We start from the raw sequence: 22,324 nt of genomic DNA on the forward strand, positions 1-22,324 counted from the left end.
TTTATTTAATAAATTGTGTATTAAAAAAATACAATCATGACTCTACTATGGTCAATAGTTTAGTTATATTTTCTCTAATCTCATGTCCATACATATTTTCATCACATTTTTCTTTACAACAAAACAATCTTGATCAATATTATTATTTATTAATAATTGAATGTTCAATATATATAACACTCAGACTAACTACAATACTTTTTTTAATTTTTATTATTATTTTGTCTTCTAATTGTAACACTCACCAATATATATTTCATATTTTCATTGATTTTTTTTTTTTGAGGGATGTATATGACTAATGTCTATATTTAACAAAAGAGAAAAAAAAAAAAAAATACTTAATGCAGTGGATGAAATGATGGTCAAAATGAAAAGTAGGCGGGAACTATAGAACGATTAAAAATAGGCTTACTGATAAAATAAAATAAAATACTTATTTACTCTTTCTGTGAATCTACAATCAACTCAAGGGCTTACATGTAAATTTATCAAATTATACACACTTTTTATAAATATTAAAAAAAGGAAAATGCTCAAGTAACATTAAAATTGACATCGATTCTCAAATTGCTGACGTGCATGGATGTATGTATGGAATCATAGATGCTTTTCGTCGAGATACGAGTGAAAATCATCTATAACTATCTATGTATGCACCTCCACATCATCAACAATGTGAGAATAGATGTCCATTTTAATGTTCCTCCAGCACGGCTCATTAAAAAATGGCTAGCTCAATAATTTTGACAAAATTGGTAGTTGTTTTTATTAATTTCCCTCTTGGAAATCCGTCGTGCACTTGTGCACATCTACAATTAACAACAACAAAGCCTTCTCCTCAAGATTTGGGGTCAGGTAAATAAATCTTATTCCTCCATTTACTAAGAGACAATACTTTTGTTATTAAAATGAGTTCATATATTTGCTCTCATTATCTCTAATTGTAGATTTCGAAATCAATTGTCAAGAATAGTTTAGCTATAAAAAACTTGCTCCTCTTTTATCGTAATAATCTTAACCCAACAATAAAGGACCAATGTGCAAATGTGGGCGTTACCTATAATTTAGACCTCATAGCACAAAATAATAAACAACTATCACACTTGGGATGGATCCTCTTAAAAAGACTTCAAAGAGAGGACAATTTCCATGACCCCTTGAAAAAAAAAAATCATACTTGAAAGCAACTCCTCATTAAACATCACAAGATAATGCTAATCATAATTAAATTGCTGTCCTGTGCGGCATTTTGAGAAAATCTCGCAAGTATTTAGTCGATGGTTTTTTGTAGTTGGACCAATGGTGTTGAATTAATGTGACACCTGAGGCGCTGCAAGCACCATTCCAATCCTCCAGACCGGACAAAGAAATATTATTCCACTTGAAAATGATTTTCTTGTCGAAGCAGCAAAATCCTATTGTTATTCTCTCATGATTACCCCCACCCGAACAACTAAAATCGAACTCTCTTTTTGACATTTTCTAGGTGCAATCAAATACTAGCAAACGTTTTCTACGTAAATTCATTTCTCAACAACATTTTCTCTACAACTACACACACATACACTTAAAATGGGGATCAACTTAAATCTTACAAAAAAGACATTTTCATTGAAACTCGTCAAATCATTCTATCTAGGAAGGGAAAAGGGATATCATTACATGATTACTTAACAAGGAAGAATAAAATATGAAATGTATCTTTAATGAAAATTTAATGATAGTCCAAATAGGTAATAATTAAGATATATATATATATATATATAGTTTATCCACTAGTATAATAGATTGATGGCGACGACACCAATGAGAACGAATGCATAAGCTGAAAAAATAATTTTTTTGTCCAAGTGGCAAAATACTAATGTTATTCTCTAATATGATTACTGGCAGACCAAGAATTAAACAGCCAACTCACTTTTTTGACATTTATTTCTCTAGATGCAATCGAACATTATTAAAAAATTCCTATATAAATCTATTTTCTTGGAGATATTTTCTATCTTGTACACGCCTTTTTAAAATGGGGAACAACATAAATCCTACAAAAAGTCATTTTCAGTTGAAAAATTGTTCTCCAATTGTCCTAAGGCCTCAAGATTCGTCTTCCAGTTAAGAGTTTATAGGATATATTTTATTCGGATTAGTATAAATTTCGACAATTTGTTTCTCAGTAAATCATGTTGACACGTGTAAGTAAAGGATATCATCGACCTATCTAGCTAGATCGAGTGAGAGAGGGAAAAAAAATGCAAATTTCTCTAAATTTCGTGGGCCTGTAGCCATCAAATTTAGATTTTTAAAATTCGTCAGTCCAAGTCCAACAAATTGGCTTTTTTTTTTTTTTTTTTTTTCAATTTTTACAGTTTTCACATAGTGTAAGGAACTACTATGTTAAACTAGCAACGGTTGTATAATGTCGATATCCTAACCAAGGGTAGAGAGAGTGGGGATCCAAAACAATGAGAGAAGGAAACCACATATCGAAAGTTAAAATGTGGTGCAAAATTTTGGAATCCGAGTCTGATCCATCAAAGTCTGATTCATCGAATTGAGGAGTATTTAAAAAAGAAATATAATTGCGGAGGATGCTAATATTTCAATGAAATCTTGGAGCTTAGCGTTCTTTATGTATGTATAAGATCCAAAGAAAGGTTGAACAGTCACCCCTTGGACAACATTCTTAATGTATGACTGTCACCTTGAGATAAGCATCATATAAATCTAATTTATGAAAGATTGTACACTTTTTCCAAAATTATTTTTTAAGATAATTATAAGATTTTTCAACATGACAGATTTTCAATCAGCCTGCGACAATTCTGAGTCCAAATAATGAGCTGTGAGAAAATCCTAATAGGGAGATAGAGTTAAATTGAGTTGGTGGACACCCAAGTCGAGTTCGAGTCGAGCTTTTGAGTTTAATTTCTTTGTTTTGTGCGTATTGTGATATAAAGGCATCAATATGAACTATATATAAACACATACATGAAACATATATGATACACTAATTAAAAGGCCTCTAACAAGTCCTTCAATCTTGCAAGGTTTAAAAAAAAAAAAAAATTAAGGCAATGGGCTCTGCAGAACCTCTGAAGATTCCCATGGTAGATTTCTCTAGGGAAGACATGAAGCCTGGAACAAGTTCTTGGTGCTTGGCACGCGATAAGATCCGTCGTGCCTTTGAGGAATATGGTTGCTTTGAAGCTGTGTACGACAAAGTCCCTTCAGATCTTCACAAGGGGATGTTTCGCGCATTGGAAGAGTTATTTGATCTTCCTTTAGAAGCAAAGAGTCGAAACATTTCGGACAAGCCCTACTATGGCTACTATGGACCCAATCATATGATCCCTCTCTATGAGGGATTGGGCATCGAAGAAGCCACAGTTCTCGAACAAGTTCAAAACTTCACAAAACTCATGTGGCCTGAGGGAAATTCTAGTTTCTGGTATACTTAGAATATATTTCTTCACCTAAAATTTGTTATATTTTTTGAGAGCTTATAATATTTTCTACATCAACTATTTTTACAAGTACAACATAGCAAGTAATATTTAGCATTGTTTGGGGGTGTGGACAATCATTCTATTTTTTAATGATTACACCCCTTTTATTTCAATTTGAATTTCTAGTTTCTAGTCAAGTAAGAAAAGCTCTATGACATCTGAATTAGAGGAAGAAATCACAGGTTGGTTGCTGTGGGATTGTGGTTGCACTAACTCCCATCTTCCTCTTCTTTCATAGTTTACTATTGAACACTTATGTGTACATATCCTTATTTGGTGTATTATATATAATTTAATGAATTGTTGGTTATTACAAAGTTGGTGTTCTATATATGATCTCTAAATTTTTTTGTTAGATATTCCAATTAATCATGTTGTTATTTTCTTGTTTTAGTGAGGTTGTACATTCCTTTACAAATCGATTATCAGAGTTGGATCAGACGGTGAAGAGGATGGTTTTCGAGAGCTTTGGATTAGAGAAGTACTATGACTCTCATGTCAAATCAATCGACTACCTTCTTCGAGTCATGAAATACAAAGGAACCCAAACTGATGAGACTACGCTTGGTCTCCTACCTCATACTGATAAGTCCTTCATGACCATACTTCACCAAAATGATGTCCATGGTTTGGAGGTACAACCAAAGGAAGGTGAATGGATTGGTGTCACACCATCGAAAACTTCATTTTTAGTCTTGATCGGTGACGCCTTCTTGGTAGGTTTCTATCTTCAATGTCAAGCTGGGGTCTACTTAGCTTTAGTTTTGATAGTTAGATTCTGATTCCAAAGTTTGATTTGGATTTGTCAATTTGTCAAAAATCATACTATGAAAATTACATTTCAAAATATACAAATCATGGTTTTAAAAATCATCCAAGACAGATGACTCTTGGTATCATTCCTGAATGAAAGAGAATTTCAATGTGAATCATCCTTCATATTGATTCATCTAAGGTCCAATATGACTTGTTTGATGTTTTCAAAAATATCGGCCGAGTTAATAAAACTCAGTCCAATCAACCGGGTTTTTGTATTTTCTGATGATAAAAATAACAATTTTTTTTTTTTTTTTTAAATTTCCAAGAGACGCTAATGGTGCATGTGTATATGTATGTTTTTCGTAGGCATGGAGCAATGGGAGATTTCATTGTCCTCAACACCGGGTCATGATGAATGGGACCGAAGAGAGATACTCTATGGGCTTGTTTACATTCAGCAGGGACATGGTTCAGGCCCCAGAGGAGCTGGTTGATGAGGAACATCCCTTACTGTTTAAACCATTTGATCAAATTGATTTGCTCCACTTCTATGTCACACAAGAGGGTCGAAAAGCCAACTCTACTCTTAAGGCTTATTGTGGTGTATGAATTGAGACCTCATTTTACTTAATGGGCATGTTTTACCTCTCTTGGACAAGAAGTTTGCTATTAGTATATATATAATTGTGACAGTATCAATTGATACTCTAAGTCGGTATCATTGTGATACTTTGGACATTTGGTTCGGATTATAGAATCTGATTCTTGCCCATATAATATGATTTTAGAATCTGGTGTTACATTTGGAATTTAGATCCGATTGTAAAAGTGATTTCTCATAGTCAGAAATGGAAATCGGCTATAATCTAAAGTTATGCATGACGGGGGCCCAATAGTGGAGACTAAAAACTTGCTCCTCGTTAGTTGTAGTAATCACCCAAGAATAAGGAACCTAGGTAAGTGTAGAACAATGTGAATCTTACCAAAATTTTAGACCTCAAAGCCCAAAATGATCAACAAGTATCATACTTGGGTGGCCACTCTTAAAATGATTTCAAAGAGAGAGGACAATGTTCAAGGCACCTTCAAGAAAAAAATATATATTGTACCTGAAAGCAACTCCTCGTTAGACATCACTAAATATAATTAAATTAGGGTTAAATTGCCATCCTGCAGCACTATGAGAAGTCCTCACAAAGATCTAGTCGAGGGTTCTTTACCGATGGAGTTGAATGCGACACGCTGAGGTTGCAAGCACGGTTCCATTTCTCTAGACCGGATAAGGAAATATTATTCGACTTGAAAATGATTTTCTTCTCAAAGCGGCAAAATCCTAACGTTAATCTCTAACGATTTTTCAAGAAAATATTTTCTCTTTAATTGTACACACCACTTAAATCTTACCAAAAGTCATTTACATTTGAAACTGGACAAATGGATCGTATTTGGGAAGGGAAAAGGAATATTATTATATGATTATTTAACAAGGACAATAAAATATGAAATGTATCTTTCGTGAATATGTAATAATAGTCCCAAATAGTAATAAATAAAGGGTAATTTCTTAAATAATTGCAAAAGTTTTTGATATTTTAAAAGTATTGCTAATATTGATAATTTGATAATATTTTATTAACATTATGTGATAGTTGTGTCAACACATATAACATTTTCGATAACTTTTAAAAATTTGATAATTATTTGGGAATTTACCCTTAAAATAGGATAGTTCATCCATCATAATTATAGATCGATGCCATCGACGTTGCGTAAGGAGAACGAATGTATAAGCTGTAAAAATATTTTTCTTGTCCAAGCGGGAAAATACTAAAAGCCAACTCTCTTTTTAACACTTTTCCTAAATGCAATTGAATATCATCAAATTATTTTTTATATTAATCTATTTTCCTAAAAACATTGTCTTGAGAAAACATTTTCTCTACAATAGGACACACCCTTTTAAAATGTGGAATAACAGAATACCTAATCCTCAAAATTCATCTTCGAGTGGGATCAATTTTATCGGGATATGTGATATCTGCATAGTTGATCTCTCAATAATCATGTTGGCACGTGGTAGTCACTGATACCATCGATAGAATGGCACCACTGTATTAAACTAGCAACAGTTGTATCAAATCGATATCCTAACCAAGGGCAGAGAGTTGGGATCCAAAACAACGAGAAAACGAATTCACGAATCGAAAGTCAAGACGTGCTGCGAAATGTTGGAATCCGAGACCGATCCGTGGAAGCCGATTCTCAACCTTTTCGTATCGGCTGGTTGTATCGGATCCGAAAATCCAAATGTATCGGTCTCGGACATGCTTACAGGCGGCCTCGCATGGTGCATCTCTGCAACCAAGGCCACCGGTCCCGAATTCGAACTCCTGTCCAACCAAGATTTCGCTCTCCAAGAAGACAAAATGTAAGCAACCCATCTCTCTTTCTCTCTCTATCTGTCTTTGAAGATTATTTAGTTGGATTTCAGTTAAGTTCGTATATGTTCTTCAGTTGTTTGGACGTGTCTACTATTTTCTGTCCCTTGGAACGCCTAGGATTCCGAATTAATTTGATTGGTTGTCAAGATTCTACGCTCTTAGTTACTGAAATTAATTATAAAAGCGAGAGCTTGAATTTAAGTTTTGAAAGTAGAGAGGAGGAAACATTTAGGGTTATAAACATTGATAATTTGGGCGGCCTGTAATTCCATGCTGAGGTTTGTTTCATAAGCTTCAGTTTCAATTCTCGTTGTTAAGGTTTTTTTTTGTGGTGGGTGGGGGGTGCTTCTGAAGTAAATTGAGTTGGGGTTGTCTTTTTTTGTTGTTGTTGTTGTTGTTGAATATATGTATTGAATTTGATGTGTAGCAAGGTTGGGGAAATCATTGAAGCGGCTTTAAGATCGATGGAGTGTCCTTATAATCTTCAAGCTCACCAGATTCAAGAGCTTGACTATAAAGGGGTTTATCCTGTTGTACAATGGATTGTCAATCGTGTTCTAGCAATGCAAGCCAAGACCAAAGATGAGGTATGGGATTTTTAGCAGAGATATTTTCAATACTTACATGAGTCTATAACATGTACTTTGTTTGTTTAACTATCTGAATTTTGACTCTATCGTTTTTTTTTTCTCTTAACATAGAGTTGCAAATATTCAATTGAAGTTTGTAGATTTTTTCTTTTGATTAATTCTGGAGTGACCTCAGTGGGGGACACACGGAGGACATCCTGACATGGTGGTGTGCACATGCCCGTAGATGCGTTTTCCGAGATACGAGTAAAATGTATCTATGGACATGTGCGCACCACCATGTCAAGGTATCCCCTGCTGAGGTCACTCCAGCATGACCTTTTTTTTTTTGATATTTTAAAGTTTGGATCTTCAGGCACTATGTCCATGCATTTGAGAACATTTTGCTATTACTTATTGATTGAAAGATATTATTTTTATACTCATATGATGGTCTCTACCGTAAGTTATTGTGTTATTCCTTTTCCTCTGTTCTGTACATGATGGAAACATAGGTTTCTTATGTTTACATGATAAGGAAAAGGAGAAGCAGACTGTTCAGCAGCTAGAGAAAGAGTTGAATCAAGCAGCAAATTCAATAAATAAATTGCGTACCGATTTGAATGAAGAGGTTTGTGAATAAAATACCTAGGATATTTTTGTTGCCGTTTTCACATTTCCATATTTCTAGAATATGACTTCTTGGCTTGCCAATGGAATCGGATGCTTTCTGAGAAATTGGTCTATATTGTATTTCTAAGTGCATCATGATGTTCCTCATGTTGTTTCTTGTGATATGCACCAGAATCAGAAGAAGGCCATTATTCTGAATGGGATTCAACATCTGCATGAGAAAATTGATAAGGAGGGTGCTAATGATATGGTCCAGAGATTGATATTACAGTTGGAATCATTGAAGGTAAATTGTTTGTTCTAATTTTCATGTCATTTTAATTTCGTTAGTCATTAGTTATGTGAGATACTCTGTAATTGAGTCTTTTTATTTATCAAAAAAAAAAAAAACTCACTAACTAATAGGAAGAGAACTGACTCCCATTTGGTCAAAAGGTCTTCGAAGAAAATCCCTTTTGATTCCTCAAAAATTTTACTCCAAAGGAAGATGAGACCCAAGATGGAGAGACTATTTTCGTGAACCAAGCTCTCCCTATCTTTGAATATCCGAGCATTCCTTTGTTTACAAATCCCCTACCAAATAGCAAAAAGGGTGATGCTCCAAAGCTTCCTTTTGAAGGCCACAAACCCTGAACCAAGAGAAGCCTCCATTTTGCTTTTGTGCAAAGGACTTAGATAGCATGGATTGAATTTTCTATTTTGACGGATATGTATAAACATGTTATCCATACTGAATAAACAAGAGAGTAAAGAAGTTTAATTGAACAGTCCCCCTGCAGTGAATCATCTATAATGAATCTCTAATTGTATACATAAGAAAATAAGAAAATTGCCTCTACACTTGGAATAATGGATGAACCTAGTGGAGTTATGGAGTAAGCTGTCCAAACCAACTATTGAAATACACCCGATAATACTTCCTCCCTAGCTAGTACACATCAAAATCTAACTTGACATATTCCTGTCCTATGTACCTAGGTATATGTTTTAGTATCAATTCAACATGGATAAAGTGGTACTTCAACAAGCCAACATGCCTAGGTTCATTCAATTTTTGGCAATCTTTATATGTTTAACAAGTTACATAAGATATGAGTGACATTTAGGGACAAATAATTTTTTTATTTATAAAAATGCATTATTTCTGGGAATAAAAGTTTACAGGTCTGCTGATAATGGATTGCTATTGAAAAGAGAAGCTCTTATGGGTTTGCTTCTATGTTGACATAGCCCCCGAGGAGGTATAACACTGTTATGTGCCCGACCGACAGTGGTACTTTTCTTAATTAGTGTCTTTGAAAACAAAGTACCATAGATGATTTCTTCCAGGGCTTAATATCTACGGCGATAGCAACATATTTTATTTTTATCACAGAATCTGGTTCACTGATCTTATGTCCTCAAATTCGTCAGTATAAATTGTATCTTTAGCAATAATTTCTTTGGATATTATCATTGTAATTGATATTTACTTCATATTATTTTCTAACAAACATTCATAATTTGATAAATAACCAGTTTTTAGTGGACGCAACATATAGTTTAGGGTGCAAAACTTTGCCAAGAAAATTGTCACTAGTTTCTAAGTAATACAGGGTTTAAATTTTTTAGTAATTTCAAGCCCATCATGGAAACTAAACTATCTTGTTAGAGATGAAGAATATAAGAAAGAATATTTTCTTTGCAACTGAACTAGGATGTTGTAGGATCAGCACACCATATTTGTCTTTTTGTTGTAGCCTAAACATGTTTCTAGTGAAGTTTATGCATGAAGTTTTAGGAAATTCTCTAAAGAATTGTAATTATTAGTAAAAAAAAGGGTCAGTGACGGCAATGAATGAAAATAGTTATGCGCTGAAAAATTGTAGTGATACATTGCTAATATTTTTTCATGTAAACCTTATGCCTGGATTTTATGTTGATCAATTTCTGTTTGATGTTTCGTCTTTTACATTTATTTCTTGTCATTTTGTTTTGAAGTAAAACTAAGATTGTTTGGTTCTTATGCCGGTAAGAATGACACGAGTAAATTGTTTTTTCTAATAGAGTTCAGAAACATGAGGTATATGATTATGTAAAAAAAAAAGTCATGTTCAATTACTTGTTAGAACCATTGTGCGTTACATTAAATATGTGATACTTATTATTTGAAAGTCTTTCCAGGCTTTAGAAAGGCAAGGATCTTGCAACAAAAAAAATTCTGATTTGCAAGCTGATGTAATTGAACTGGAGAAAAAGATATCAAGCAAAGAAAACACCAAGAACAGCTCTGACGATTTTGAGCATTCTTTGTGTGGTCCATTGGAAAAATTGAATTCAGCAAAGATGGTAAGATTTTACTGCTATCCATGCCGATACTTTTTAAATGGAAAACACGGCTGGGTCTTCTGATTTTTAGTATTCATATTTGTATTACAGATTATAGCCAACCCCAAATCTTTATAATTAGGCTTTGTTGTTGGTGCATTGGTATCATGTATTATGCTTTAGTTTTTTCAGCTCAGCATAATATTTTTAGTTCTTCAGTGTGTGGGTGTTCAGAGAAATTCTGTTCCCATGTTTGTACTCCTTTTATATTTACTAGAATAACGTCTCTTTGTATTCTGTGTGTCTACATCTTTCTGACCTTTGGCCCAGAGCAGATAATTTTTCAACCTCCTCTAGGGCATTGATAATTGTTCATGGCTAGTCATCATTCCTTGGTGGATTTAGGGTGAAATATGTACACTTGCACATATTGCATAATGTGGTAGATTGTTAACTATCATCACTTGATATATTTTATATTGGCTTCTCAAATGTGCTACTCAGAAATTGGTTTTAGTCATTTTTTTTAACTTAATTTTTCCATGTGAAGAAACTCTGATGTTTCTATGAAGCTGTTAGATGACTCACTAATAAATGTTCTTCCTATTTTCTCCATCATCTCAATTTCTTGTCAACCAAATTTGGATATTTTATCTTCGAGTTCTATATGGAAAGTTCTACTGCTTATTTGTGAAAGATGAAATGATGTCTTCTTAAATTTGGTTGCCTAGGAACTTGCATCCAAACTAAGGGAAGTGATGTTACTAAAGCGACGGCTTGATGATTTACCATCTCCATCTGAACTAATCCAGTATGTTATCTACTTGTTTTGTTATGGTTGATCATTTGGGATATATGTTTCACTTTCCACTTTTTTTTTTTTTTATAATTTTTTTTCCTTGTTATATTCTATGAAAAATTGCATTCTTGATTGGAAAAATTCCATTGATGACGAAAGGGTAACATGTTGATAGGTACATAATTTTGAAGGATTGATAGAATAATTGGTATCATCACCTTTCTCTAGTGATAATGGATGGCGGATGGCTCTAATTATTATTGTATTTGAGAGAAATATACAAATCAATGAACATATTAACAATGGGGGGAGGATAAAAAGGACCACACAATTGAGCAAAACTGGATTGGACTACTGGATAATAGCAATCAATAAAGTACCGAACGTTGCAAGTCTGGGATTTTTGCAGGCAATTATGCTGAAGTGACCTCAGTTTGGAACCTCATAACCCACTTCTTGACGTGAAAGTGTATGGGAACCATTGATACTTTCATCAAGATACGAGTAAAATCATCTATGGTTCTTATTCACTTTCACATCAAGAAGTGTGATATAGGCTGAGGTCACTCCAGCACGACTCTTTTGCAAATTACTCGTTCAATACGTGAATTACACATGGCTTATTCATTAAGATTCATTAGTTCATGAAATTTTAAGAAATGTTAAATTAGACAGTTGATTTGTAAGTTTTCTTGTTTATTCATATGGTGCACATTATTCATGAATTATTTGAGAATTTACTAACTATGGTCTTGGTCGAGAAGTGTCAGGAGACATTGCCCAAAGATGAGATTTTAAACCTTGGTAAAAATTGTGACGTGGAACAATATAACAGTTAGATCCGGTTGTCATGCACTTATTAGTAGGATCAATAAGTGAGGGCTCTCTGGAAGGATCTAATGTTTTTGGGTCTTTCTTTATGGCCCACCTACCATGGAGGGGGATTTTTAAAAGAACTGGAGGCTATATTTGGGAGGGAGCCCGCCTTGAAGAACATTACCTCGAGATGACGTTACGAATGTTGACTTGTATAATGAATTGAGGAGTTTTCTTCAATTTCTGTGTATATTTTATACATACAGGTATTTGATAGCTTATTGTAACATTAAACATCCTTTTTGTCCAATCTAACTTAAAATATTCTCAGCATATCGGTATCTACCGATACGCATCAACATGGAAAAGTGTGGCACATTTAACATAAGTTGTTGTAAGGTTCATTTTATAACCTAAAACTTGTTTTCCTAACAATATTTGTCACTCAAATATTGGTTTATGTTTTGAGAATGTTTCAACAACTCCTGAATGTTTGGGAGTGTTTCATTTCGACTCAGGGAATGTTTCATTTTTTTCCTTAATCGAAAAATTACCTCGAGATAAAATTTTGAACCTTGGTATGGTAAGATTATCATGTCATGCTTTTAAAATGTATAGTTTCTGTTTGAAGGTAACTAGTTTCATTATTTAATTCCTTTTAGGTTGACAATTTTCCAAATCTGTAGTGAATTAAATGACATCTTGCTATGGATAAACATTAACATGAACTTTAGGTTGGTCATTGTGTACTGTATCTAGTGTTAATTTGAGTTTATCTTCAGGTATGAAAGACGGTTTTCAGAATTATATGTTCAAATCCAGGTACTATAAGGCCTTTTGTGGTTAATACTTGTAGCATATGTTTTTTTGACTGCTTTCTTAGTGACTCAATACTGTATTCATGTATCAAGGTTTAACTGAATTGGGTACCTTTGTCCCTCTCTCTCCTTTGCAGGAAAAGCTTCAGCAAACTCGCAAATTTTATGCGACATATAATGCTCTTTTGGAGATAAAGGAATTAGTGCTAAAGGAAACGTCCTTATTAAACTCAATAAGTTCACAGGTCTGTGTGAGGAAGAAATTGGTCATCTATTCTAACTTAGTGTTTGCAAGACATATCAACTTCTGTTTCTTTGTGTACTTTGAACTTCATGTGTCTGACTTGTTTGCTCATGAGTTCTTATGGTGAAATTGTGCTTGAAGATGCCTTTGTGGGGTTCTTATCAATTTTCATTCTGTCTAATTAAAACCATCACGGATATATTAGAGACCTTTCTAGCATTATGAAAAGTAGATTATTAGTTTTAACATTCTGAACCATTTATTTCACCATTATGTTGAACAACACATTTGGTAGGATTAGAAATTTCTGAAATGGCTGAGCTTTTGTGAGGATGATCTCCATGATGAGTAAATCATCTTCATATAGAATGAGCATTTGACTTTTCTCCGGTTGGTCACTAATGTCTGTCATTTAGTGTGTTGTAAATGTGTGTATACGTGAGAGCCCGTGTTCTTAGTTTCATTCTGACTCATTTGAAGTTTTCCTTTTTGCTGTAGTTTCAAGATGCTATGACTAGTACATCAGGTCGTATGAAACTTATTGACTCCATGGAGGGAATTGTGCAGGGAACTAAACAGGTAAATGTGCTTCTTCTAAGTTCTAATGTATGAATGAAATGGAAAATTGTCACCACTTCTGTTAGTGGGAGATGCTAAGGACACAATAAAAAAATGGAAGAACCAACCTAGACAACAAGCTTAAGCTGTCAAGGATCTGGTAATTTTTTTGGACTTTATCACCTCATTGAGGTGGCAATTTTGTCAAGGATTTGATAATTGAAGAAAGAGTAATGCTAGCCCTACTTGTGTGAGAAGAAAAGGAATCTTGTTTGACAATTGACTTGTTTTTTTTTTGGGGTATTTTTGGAATTTTCAATACCATACAGCCCCTATGGAGATTACCAAAACACCCTAACAAGGATACTTGTCAAGCATAAAAGGTCTATGAGGTGCCTCTTTTCTACTCATGCTACTAGGACTAGCATTCTTGAAGAAAACCAGCAATGGTGAAATCCACATTTTGAATGTAGCTGACCCTAATCAAGAATAATAGCTTAAACAGGGAAGCTTGTCTCAAAGATATAAAAGAGAAGTGAAAGACCTGATGACCATTCTAACCCAAATAAAAAACTATGTTAGCCTATTTATGTATACTATATCTGCTGGCAAGGTTAAAATCTCATATCGTCTAATTGTATTGTTTTTCTCAAAAAATGAAATGGAACAAAACATTCCTATAAGAATTAACCAGAATTTTACAATACATATAATGTATGAGGCTTAACAAAGCAGTATTTTCTGAATAAATGATGCTCATCTATATTGAACCTTATGCGAGGACAAGATAATCATACCAATTAATTTTATTGATTGATTGTCTCTGTATTGATTCAAGCCTCAAAAGTACATGTTTGAGAAATGGTCCAAGCTTATCATGTTGGGTATGTTACGCATGTTGAGCACACTTGAATTGACTTGGGAAAACCCAGTTGCATTTCAGTTTCTCATGCTCTGCTTCTCATATATACAAATTTTCTACTGTCTTTACATATTTTATGCGAAACGTGTACGTGCAAAAGCACCAAATGGGATTTGAGTTTCTCAGTCTAAATTGAGGAGTATTTGACTGTGGAACAAGACACAGTCTCTGCTATTAAGCTGAGTAAATTAGTTCCCTATAGCTGAGTAAATTAGTCTCTACATATGCCTGCGTATGGGTGACTCAGAAAATTTTCCTCAACCATAGCTGAGTAAATTAGTTCCCTATAGAAGTACTCAATGTCTCTGCTATTAAGCTTGCAAACTAAATAGAACTGGACTTGACAATTGATTGAATGTTAGTATCTCGATTCTAATGTATGGTATATGAATGAATGATGGCTAGCATGGAACTCTTTACCTGCTAAGAGTATTGACATACATACAAATATAAACACACTTAGAAGTAGGACTGCCATCTTATAAGTACATAAATTTGTGGTGTCATAATTGTAAGTGGTGGATAAGGTTTGGATGCAAATTTGTACTATGTACGTGTGTACTTCTTTAACTTCAAGAATGGATCAACTAATGAGGTGGGTCCAGTGACTACCTAAACTGAATGAATGGGTATGTGACCACAGTTGTACTGCCAGAGGAAAAGGGAGAGAGAGGAGAGTCCCCTCTAAGTACCTAGTTATGTAGTGTCGCTATCAGGACAGTTTGCTCTTCTAAAGTTCCCATATTATTCTGTACTTTTGACTGTGTTAGTTGGCACTACCACTAGAAAACCCAGTACTCACTATGGTAAAGACCAGAGATGTCTCTATCTCCCTTCGCATTCAGCTAGTTGTCTCTATCTTCTAGGGAGAGAAGCATTCCAATTGGTGGTGTGAATGCCGTTGGCATTTAGTGTCTGGCAATGCTAAGCCATGCTGACGTGTCAACAAATCGACATAAAGTTAGGATCAATATGAGCAAATTTGGGGTGCAAATTAACTTTTAGTACCATTCCAACGTATGGTGTTGTCACATTCAGTTCTTTTAACCCACTGCCTATCTTGTGCCCGAAATCGTACAAGGTGCTATTCTCTTTGGACCTACTGACTTCATGAGTGTTTAGCTGACCCCTTGGTGTATGTTATCAAGCTGATTTATAGAGTGTCGGTTCCAAAGGGATAGCCTAAACATTTACGAGATCAGTAGGACCATAAAAATGTGTCACCTGACACTGTTGACAGGACCAAACACTGGCCAAAGCAACATTGAAAATTTCTCTCTGGTTCAGAATCTTGCTAACCTGTAGAAATGAGACTTCTCCACTAGGACAAAACAAGGCATTGAAAACTAATTGTTATTCATCTTTTGTTATGTTATGAAATGCACAAATCAAGCAAGGTTTAAGCTACTTAAATTATGGTTGTAGACTTATAGTACTAGACAAGATGTCCCTTTGTGTCGTCTCAACACCTTGTTACAACTAGATGTCCTAGTGAGACTATATGCGAAAATACAATACGTTGAACTGTGCCCCCAGGCTCATGGTGATTTTTTTATTTTATTTTATGTTTGACCAATCTTTTTTTTTTGATAAGTATAAATTTTATAAATAAAGAAAAGGAGTAAAGGAGGCTGAGATAGCCCCCAAACAACAAAACACCGGCATCAACAAAGAAAGACCAACACAAAAACAAACTCGACCAGCGGCTAACTATGAGTTAAAATGATTCCCCAATTAAATACAAAATCTTGAAAGTACACTCCCTCAAATTTCTTACTCATCTTCGACCAAAGGAAAAGAAGCCCCAAAATTTCTACGATCACTTGTTGAGTTGATTTCTCCTTGCTGTGGAATATCCTGTTGTTGCGTTCTCTCCAGAGACCCCAAGCGATGGCTGAAGGGAGGATAGCCCAGAGATACCTCTTTCTAGAAGAGAAGATATTGAAACTCCAACCCTTTAAGAGGTCAAAAAACGATAAAGGAACAACCCATTCTACCTGGAACCGAGATAAGAAAAACATCCAAATAACACGAGAAAAAGAACAGTGAATGAGAATGTGATTGACAGACTCTCCATCCCTCGAGCACAGATAGCAATAATTTGGGATAACCCACCCCCGACGAATCAAATTATCCAAAGTAAGGATTCTACCCAAAGATGCAAGCCATATAAAGAAGGAAACCTTAGAAGGAACGAGAGCGGACCAAATAACAGAAGGAGAGAAGGATATTTCACCCACAGGGAGCAAGCAATTATAGAAGGACTTGACAGAGAACTTCTTATCCTTAGCCTTGAACCATTCCCTTCTATCTTGTTCGTTCACTCTGAATTGGATTTGATTAAGGAGATCTAGAAGAGATGTAACCTCCATTAATTCCCAGTCATTGAAATTCCTCATAAATCCCAGATCCCAAGAATCTGTGCTCCCATCCCGAATCAGACACTGCCTTACCGAGTTATTCTTTTTCAAAGAGCAAGCGTACAGTGATGGAAATTGGGTAAACAGAGATGAAGTTCCGCACCAGATATCCTCCCAAAATCTAACCTTATCCCCCAACCCAACTTTGAATCTAATCTCCCTATCAAACTTTTCAACACCATTCAGAATACCTCTCCACACGCTACACCCATAAATGCCTCTATGCTCCCCACTTCCCCACCCAAATCTCTTTTCTCCATATTTAGCCTGAATCACTCTCCTCCACAAGTTTTCTCTTTCTTCCCCGAATCTCTAAGTCCTTTAGGAGCTCCAGGGGTTGTGGAAGTTTGGATCAATGTTGAGATTTTGACATCATTTTATACTGGCTGTCAACCTGATGCAACTGTTCTTATTTGTCTGGCCTTTGGACCAAAAATGCAAGCTTAGTGCTCGCACAAGGTAGCAAAAGACCAGTCGTGCTTTATGAAGCTTAATGTTCGGCTGTCAAGGAACAATATGTTCATATAATAAGTGTAACAGAGATGAGCATGTTGAGATGGACGAGTGGTAAGCCTCTGAAGTAAAACAAAATATAATTATATTTTAGAAAGTTTTGGAGTACTTATGATATGATGTAAACTGGAACGTTCATCTAGATCATTCGGAGGAAAGATCCACGTTGATTCTTGCATATGGCGCTAATTTATAAATGAGGCTTACTTAGCATTTGTTTGTGAAAGTCCAATTTATAAATGAGGATCACTTAATTTTTACTCTGAGGACAGTTTTGGACAGAGTCGAGGTTGGATGACAGATATACATGCCAGCTTCTGCAGGGGCATTAGAACTCACACTATTTGTTGTATACACATGATGATGGTTTTAGCATTTATGCCATTTTCTTATGTCGTAAATTATTTAATTAGGAGAAAGCTTTCCCCTCAGCTTCTGTTCATACTATTTTTTCCTGTGATGCTTAAAAATTTATTTTGGGGTGTATTTATTAATTACTAATCTACCCTCTTTATAGAAACTAGGAAAAGTGCAACTTGGGCTTCAAGCAGAGCAGAAAGTATATGATGCCCTCAAGGAGAAGTATGCCTCATCAATAGCAGAGCAAAGACGCTGCTATTCCCTTTTAAAGGCTTTCCAGGTTTGCATCTCAATCCATGAAGCTACCAATAACTTGAGTAGATGTAAATTATATTCCACAAATGAAAAAGGATTATTTATTTATTTATTATTATTGTAATTATAAAAGGTATTTTGGGTATTAAATGCTTGTTAATTGATGCAAGTATACTGGTAATTTAATCAATATAAATGAAAAAATTCTTAAATGAAATGACCTTAATGGAGTTACAAAAAGAATGAAAAGTGAGAGATTCTCCCAACACTTTAAAATACTTTTACACAAATTTCGGTTTGAACTTAATTTCAGAGTGATTGTGATGTGACTTTGGATTCAAAGTGATCAGGATAAGTTGATGGTGTCGGTATTTTAATCAATCAAGCGGCTCAAATGTGACATCAAAATACGACTCAGATTAGATGGACTGAGTGGAATTTGGAATCTTAATCAAATACTTTTTGCAATCTAATGCTACCTGATATAGGAAATATGGGAAAGGTAAAGTGCATAACCCCTTTGTGCTGGGTTGCTCAACTGTACCATCTCGTAAATAGTGAAACTCTTTCGAGGATTGATCCTCTGATCTCTGTCACACTTGGGGAATTGATCCTCACTGTTTGAGTTTAAAGGGTTGTTCTTTGCTATTTGGTTATTCTATTTCAACGCGTTGTGTCAGATTGGTACCATGTCCTTTTGTGTAATTCCCTAACTAAGCTTGACAATTTTCAGGAGGAATATGCAAAGAACGAAAGGCTTCGGACCCAAACTTCCACATAAACAAAGACTGTCGAAGTGATGGGATTCAAAACATCCAAGACATTCAACGAATCTATTAAATCAAAGATCATAGAACAGTTTGCAGATTAAAATCTTATTTAGCTCCAAGATTTTGTTTATCACCCTTCATTTGTTCAATTTCTTCAAAAACTCTGGCCTGGAATGTAAAAGTACACAAGGAAACTGTTTGCAGGTTTGAACCCAAACAAATAATATATTATTATTTCATTTTCCTTTGTGCAAATTTATGTTTCTGTTAGTTTGAATTGCAAAACAGTTGTGTGGGCCATTTTTTTGTTTTGTCTGGCATGTTCTTGTATCGCGTACGCCGAAACCTAATTGGGCTGGAGACTCTTAAGGTATAGAGATCTTCGATGAATTTTTGGTTTCCGTAGCGTACCTAACACATCGAGAAAAAATAAATAAATCAATTAAAAAATAAAACAGAAAGGCAAAACTGCTGTTTCCCTATGAGAAGGCAGGGTTATAAGGTTGGCTTGGCTTTGCCAGTGTGGATGAGCATGTGAGTACAGAGGCAAGCCCATCTTCAACTCACATGGTAATTCTGATCAATGAAGAGACTCCACTTGTGCATTTACAATAAGTCCAAAAACCCAATTAAATTTCAACAAATGGTGTCGACTTATTCATTTAAGTTATGAGTGAATGTGAAATTATTGGGTTGTTTATTTTATAATCTTTTATTAATAAAGTGTTGATCTCATGATTTAATCCTTTCTTATCTTGTTTATTGTCTTATTCATTGGAGGGAAATCTTCCTTCATATCCGGGGCAAAAAGATGTCGGCTCATGTGTCCTCTATTTCAATTTTCAAATGGGGCTCTCTCTGTCTTTTTTGACACACACAGACAAGGAAGCAACAGAGACCATTTGTTTGCATCCCTTTACATGATTGACATAACTTATCCTCTTAGGTCTTGCTCATGGAACTAACCCAATTCCCCACTCTCTTACCCACATCTGTCCAAACAATGAGAGTCCCAAAAAGATGGCTAACCAATAGAAAAATAGAGAAAAAAAATGTACATAGAGATGATCCTCTGTAAAAAAAAAAAAAAAAAAAAATTATCCTACTTCTACACTATTGTTATCATTCACGTCGACGAATCCATTTCGAGGAACACAGAGTCGAACTGAAGATAGGGCCTTGTTGAAATGTTCTGCTTTTGTACATAGGTACTCGCTCCATGTAACAGGTCGGTAGAGAGGAGGATTTTTATGATCAATCAGTTTCGAAAGTGGTGAAATTTGAGCGTTCATTGGTGGACCGTAAAGATAAGCAATTGAGAGACGATGACGAGTGCGGTGAACCACTGCACGATGAAGAACACTTGTGTAACGTCCGTTGGAGAGGATGTGAAGGAGGTCGCCGACGTTTACCACAAGTGCACCAGCAATTGGTGGTACAGTTACCCATCTGTTCCCATCTCTCAGGACTTGAAGACCACTTATGCTATTTTGGTATAGGACAGTGAGGAAGGTCGAGTCAGTGTGAGCGGCTAGACCCATGGCTCTATTTGGGTCTGGGCACGCTGGGTACGAGTTCAATTGTAATGCAGCGGATGCTCCTTTGAATTCACCTTTCGGGCCTACCCATTTAAGGTCTTCCTTAGTTATACCCAATGAGCCAAGCATCAACCACATCAGCCTCCCAGCAAGATCTTTCATCTCTTTCTCATATTCTTCCATTACATCACTGCATGAGAAATCATAACTATTGTGTTATAATACAAGGAATAGATGAAGTTCTTTCTATTACAAAGTATAACACTTGAGAGATTTTATTTTATTTTTGAAAAAACGGATAACTAATCATTCATGAATGGTTATGAATGACTTGAATTTTTCAATCTTTTTCTGTAGGAGCAAGTTAGAAAGATTGAGAAATAGATTAGCTCTTTTGTTTAGTGGTGCAGAGGTTGGCTATCAATAATAGCACTATTAAGCATATTGTGCATGCATGTAGGCATGCAAACATGTAGCCATGCATGATTGATTACCTGAATCTGTTATAATCTTGAGGCCAAAGTTGGCGAGCATGTTCGATTGGGGAGCCAACGATGGTAAAGCCTTCTGACCACATAAGCTTGGGAAAGAAGGAAGAGATACGGGCCAAGCCATAACCAGTTACACCATCGGGTAAGCGTGCAGCCTTGAGCTTTTGTTGGGTAGGGAGAGAGAAGAGACGCCTTCCTTCGGACTCAACATCCTCAAGAAGGCTCATGGGGATACCATGATTCAAGATTTGAAACACACCCCATGTCTCACAAGCTTGACCCATGAGTTTTGTGGCATTAGGATCCATAAGATCGATAACGGGGACTGATGACTCAACACCATACAAGTCCTCACCGGATGGGTAGTCAGCTAGCGTAGGCCATGCATGTGAGTCGGGTACCTCACGGATCGATTCAAAATCTAGTTGATTATGATGGAGGTTGACAGGGTGAGATATGAAGGCTTCTGAGAGTCTTGAAGGCATAGTGAATTATATATATGTATATATATGTTTGTATATAAAGAGAAAGCCTAAGAGTGTATAGGGGAAGGAAAGAAAGAGAAGTAAGAAGTAGGAGTAGTTTAGGACAAAAGGATGATTACAGTTAAAGAGAACTAAAAAAAAGAGGTAGTTGTAGTAATAGTAGAAGCAGTTATCTGGTAAGATAGGAAGATTATATGGTCTTGTGAATCTATATATAGAGATGATGGTGAACATGGTGACAAGGTGGGTAGGGAGTAGTGTTTTGGAGGGAGTGGTGTTGGGTTGAGTGTTGATAGGACATGAGAAGGAACAAAAAAGGAAAGGACCAACTTGTCCTCAAAGAAAGAAAATAAAAGCCTCTCAGCCTCTCAAAGCTTCCATGAGAGATGGGAGAAGGGATTTTTCTCACCATGTGCCCATGTTTTGTCCTCAAGTAGAAAAACATCTATATCAGAGCTTTGGATATAGTTGGTTCTATTTCCTTCCTCACATGAAGACAATACCTCCTTTCACTTTGGGAAATGACTAAACTACCCTTTTCATTGGCCTTTTGGAATTTGGTGCAACTTCTCTGAAATTTTTATCTATCTTTTGTAGAGTTGAAGGGTTAAACTTGGTGATTAAACAAAGAGGAGAAAGACTTTGGGACCATAGTCTCATGCATGCATATGCAGGGGTACTTTTGTCATCTATTAAATCGAAGTGGGTGTTTGGAGTTCTTGTGCTTTTCCTTGAAAAAAAAGGTAGTAAAGTTTCTTTTGGTATTTTGCGGTTAGATTTGTGTTTTTGTCCCACATCACCTCAGTGACCTCTCTGTTGAGTGCTCAAGTTGCAAAGTCTCCAATCAATTCGGTTCCCTAATAATGTGGGGTCTCTCGGTCTTGGATGTATCAACTAGGGTTCATGTCTTGAACAAAGCACTATCATTCATAGTGGAACTAGGGTTAGATTTAACCAAGGTTAAAAGCAAACCATTATATATAATGGTCATGCATTCTTATTTTTAAAGATGAATTTACATCATGGTAATTTTAAAAACCAAAACGGTGGTTCGACCCAATTTTTAGCTAAAATCGATTAATTTTTTATGAATGCTTTGGTGGTTGTAAATTGGTGC

General features: G+C 35.4%; 3 protein-coding genes across 5 annotated transcripts; 2 read left to right on the forward strand and 1 right to left on the reverse strand.

The window, feature by feature from the left end:
- Nucleotides 1-465: 465 nt before the first annotated feature.
- Nucleotides 466-4,877, forward strand: LOC147411969 (putative 2-oxoglutarate-dependent dioxygenase AOP1). Of its 2 annotated transcripts, XM_086457923.1 has the most exons (4): nucleotides 466-474; nucleotides 3,102-3,451; nucleotides 3,904-4,225; nucleotides 4,635-4,877. In XM_086457923.1, exons 2-4 carry the CDS (start codon nucleotides 3,108-3,110, stop codon nucleotides 4,875-4,877), a joined length of 909 nt encoding a protein of 302 aa, XP_086314049.1. In that variant the 5' UTR covers nucleotides 466-474; nucleotides 3,102-3,107. The 2 variants fall into 2 exon arrangements, with proteins under 2 accessions (XP_086314049.1, XP_086313984.1); XM_086457858.1 differs by lacking the exon at nucleotides 466-474 and having other exon boundaries at nucleotides 3,078-3,451.
- A 1,542-nt stretch (nucleotides 4,878-6,419) lies between these two features.
- LOC147411970 (paramyosin-like protein) lies at nucleotides 6,420-18,948 on the forward strand. 2 transcript variants are annotated; one of them, XM_086454635.1, is made up of 11 exons: nucleotides 6,422-6,696; nucleotides 7,137-7,296; nucleotides 7,817-7,909; nucleotides 8,084-8,197; nucleotides 10,075-10,239; nucleotides 10,950-11,029; nucleotides 12,616-12,655; nucleotides 12,789-12,896; nucleotides 13,394-13,474; nucleotides 17,826-17,948; nucleotides 18,657-18,948. In XM_086454635.1, exons 1-11 carry the CDS (start codon nucleotides 6,494-6,496, stop codon nucleotides 18,702-18,704), a joined length of 1,215 nt encoding a protein of 404 aa, XP_086310761.1. In that variant the 5' UTR covers nucleotides 6,422-6,493; the 3' UTR covers nucleotides 18,705-18,948. The 2 variants fall into 2 exon arrangements, with proteins under 2 accessions (XP_086310767.1, XP_086310761.1); XM_086454641.1 differs by lacking the exon at nucleotides 7,817-7,909 and having other exon boundaries at nucleotides 6,420-6,696.
- Nucleotides 18,949-19,769: 821 nt separating this feature from the next.
- LOC147411971 (gibberellin 3-beta-dioxygenase 1-like) lies at nucleotides 19,770-21,395 on the reverse strand. The gene is made up of 2 exons (XM_086454650.1): nucleotides 20,726-21,395; nucleotides 19,770-20,421 (listed from the first exon to the last, which is right to left on the reverse strand). The coding sequence occupies exons 1-2, from the start codon at nucleotides 21,205-21,207 to the stop codon at nucleotides 19,791-19,793; spliced, it is 1,113 nt and encodes a 370-aa protein (XP_086310776.1). The 5' UTR covers nucleotides 21,208-21,395; the 3' UTR covers nucleotides 19,770-19,790.
- Nucleotides 21,396-22,324: the final 929 nt, after the last annotated feature.

Source organism: Akebia trifoliata, chromosome 1 (genome assembly GCF_017979445.1).
Source record: "Akebia trifoliata isolate Shusen 1 chromosome 1, ASM1797944v1, whole genome shotgun sequence".
Classification (NCBI taxonomy): domain Eukaryota; kingdom Viridiplantae; phylum Streptophyta; class Magnoliopsida; order Ranunculales; family Lardizabalaceae; genus Akebia; species Akebia trifoliata.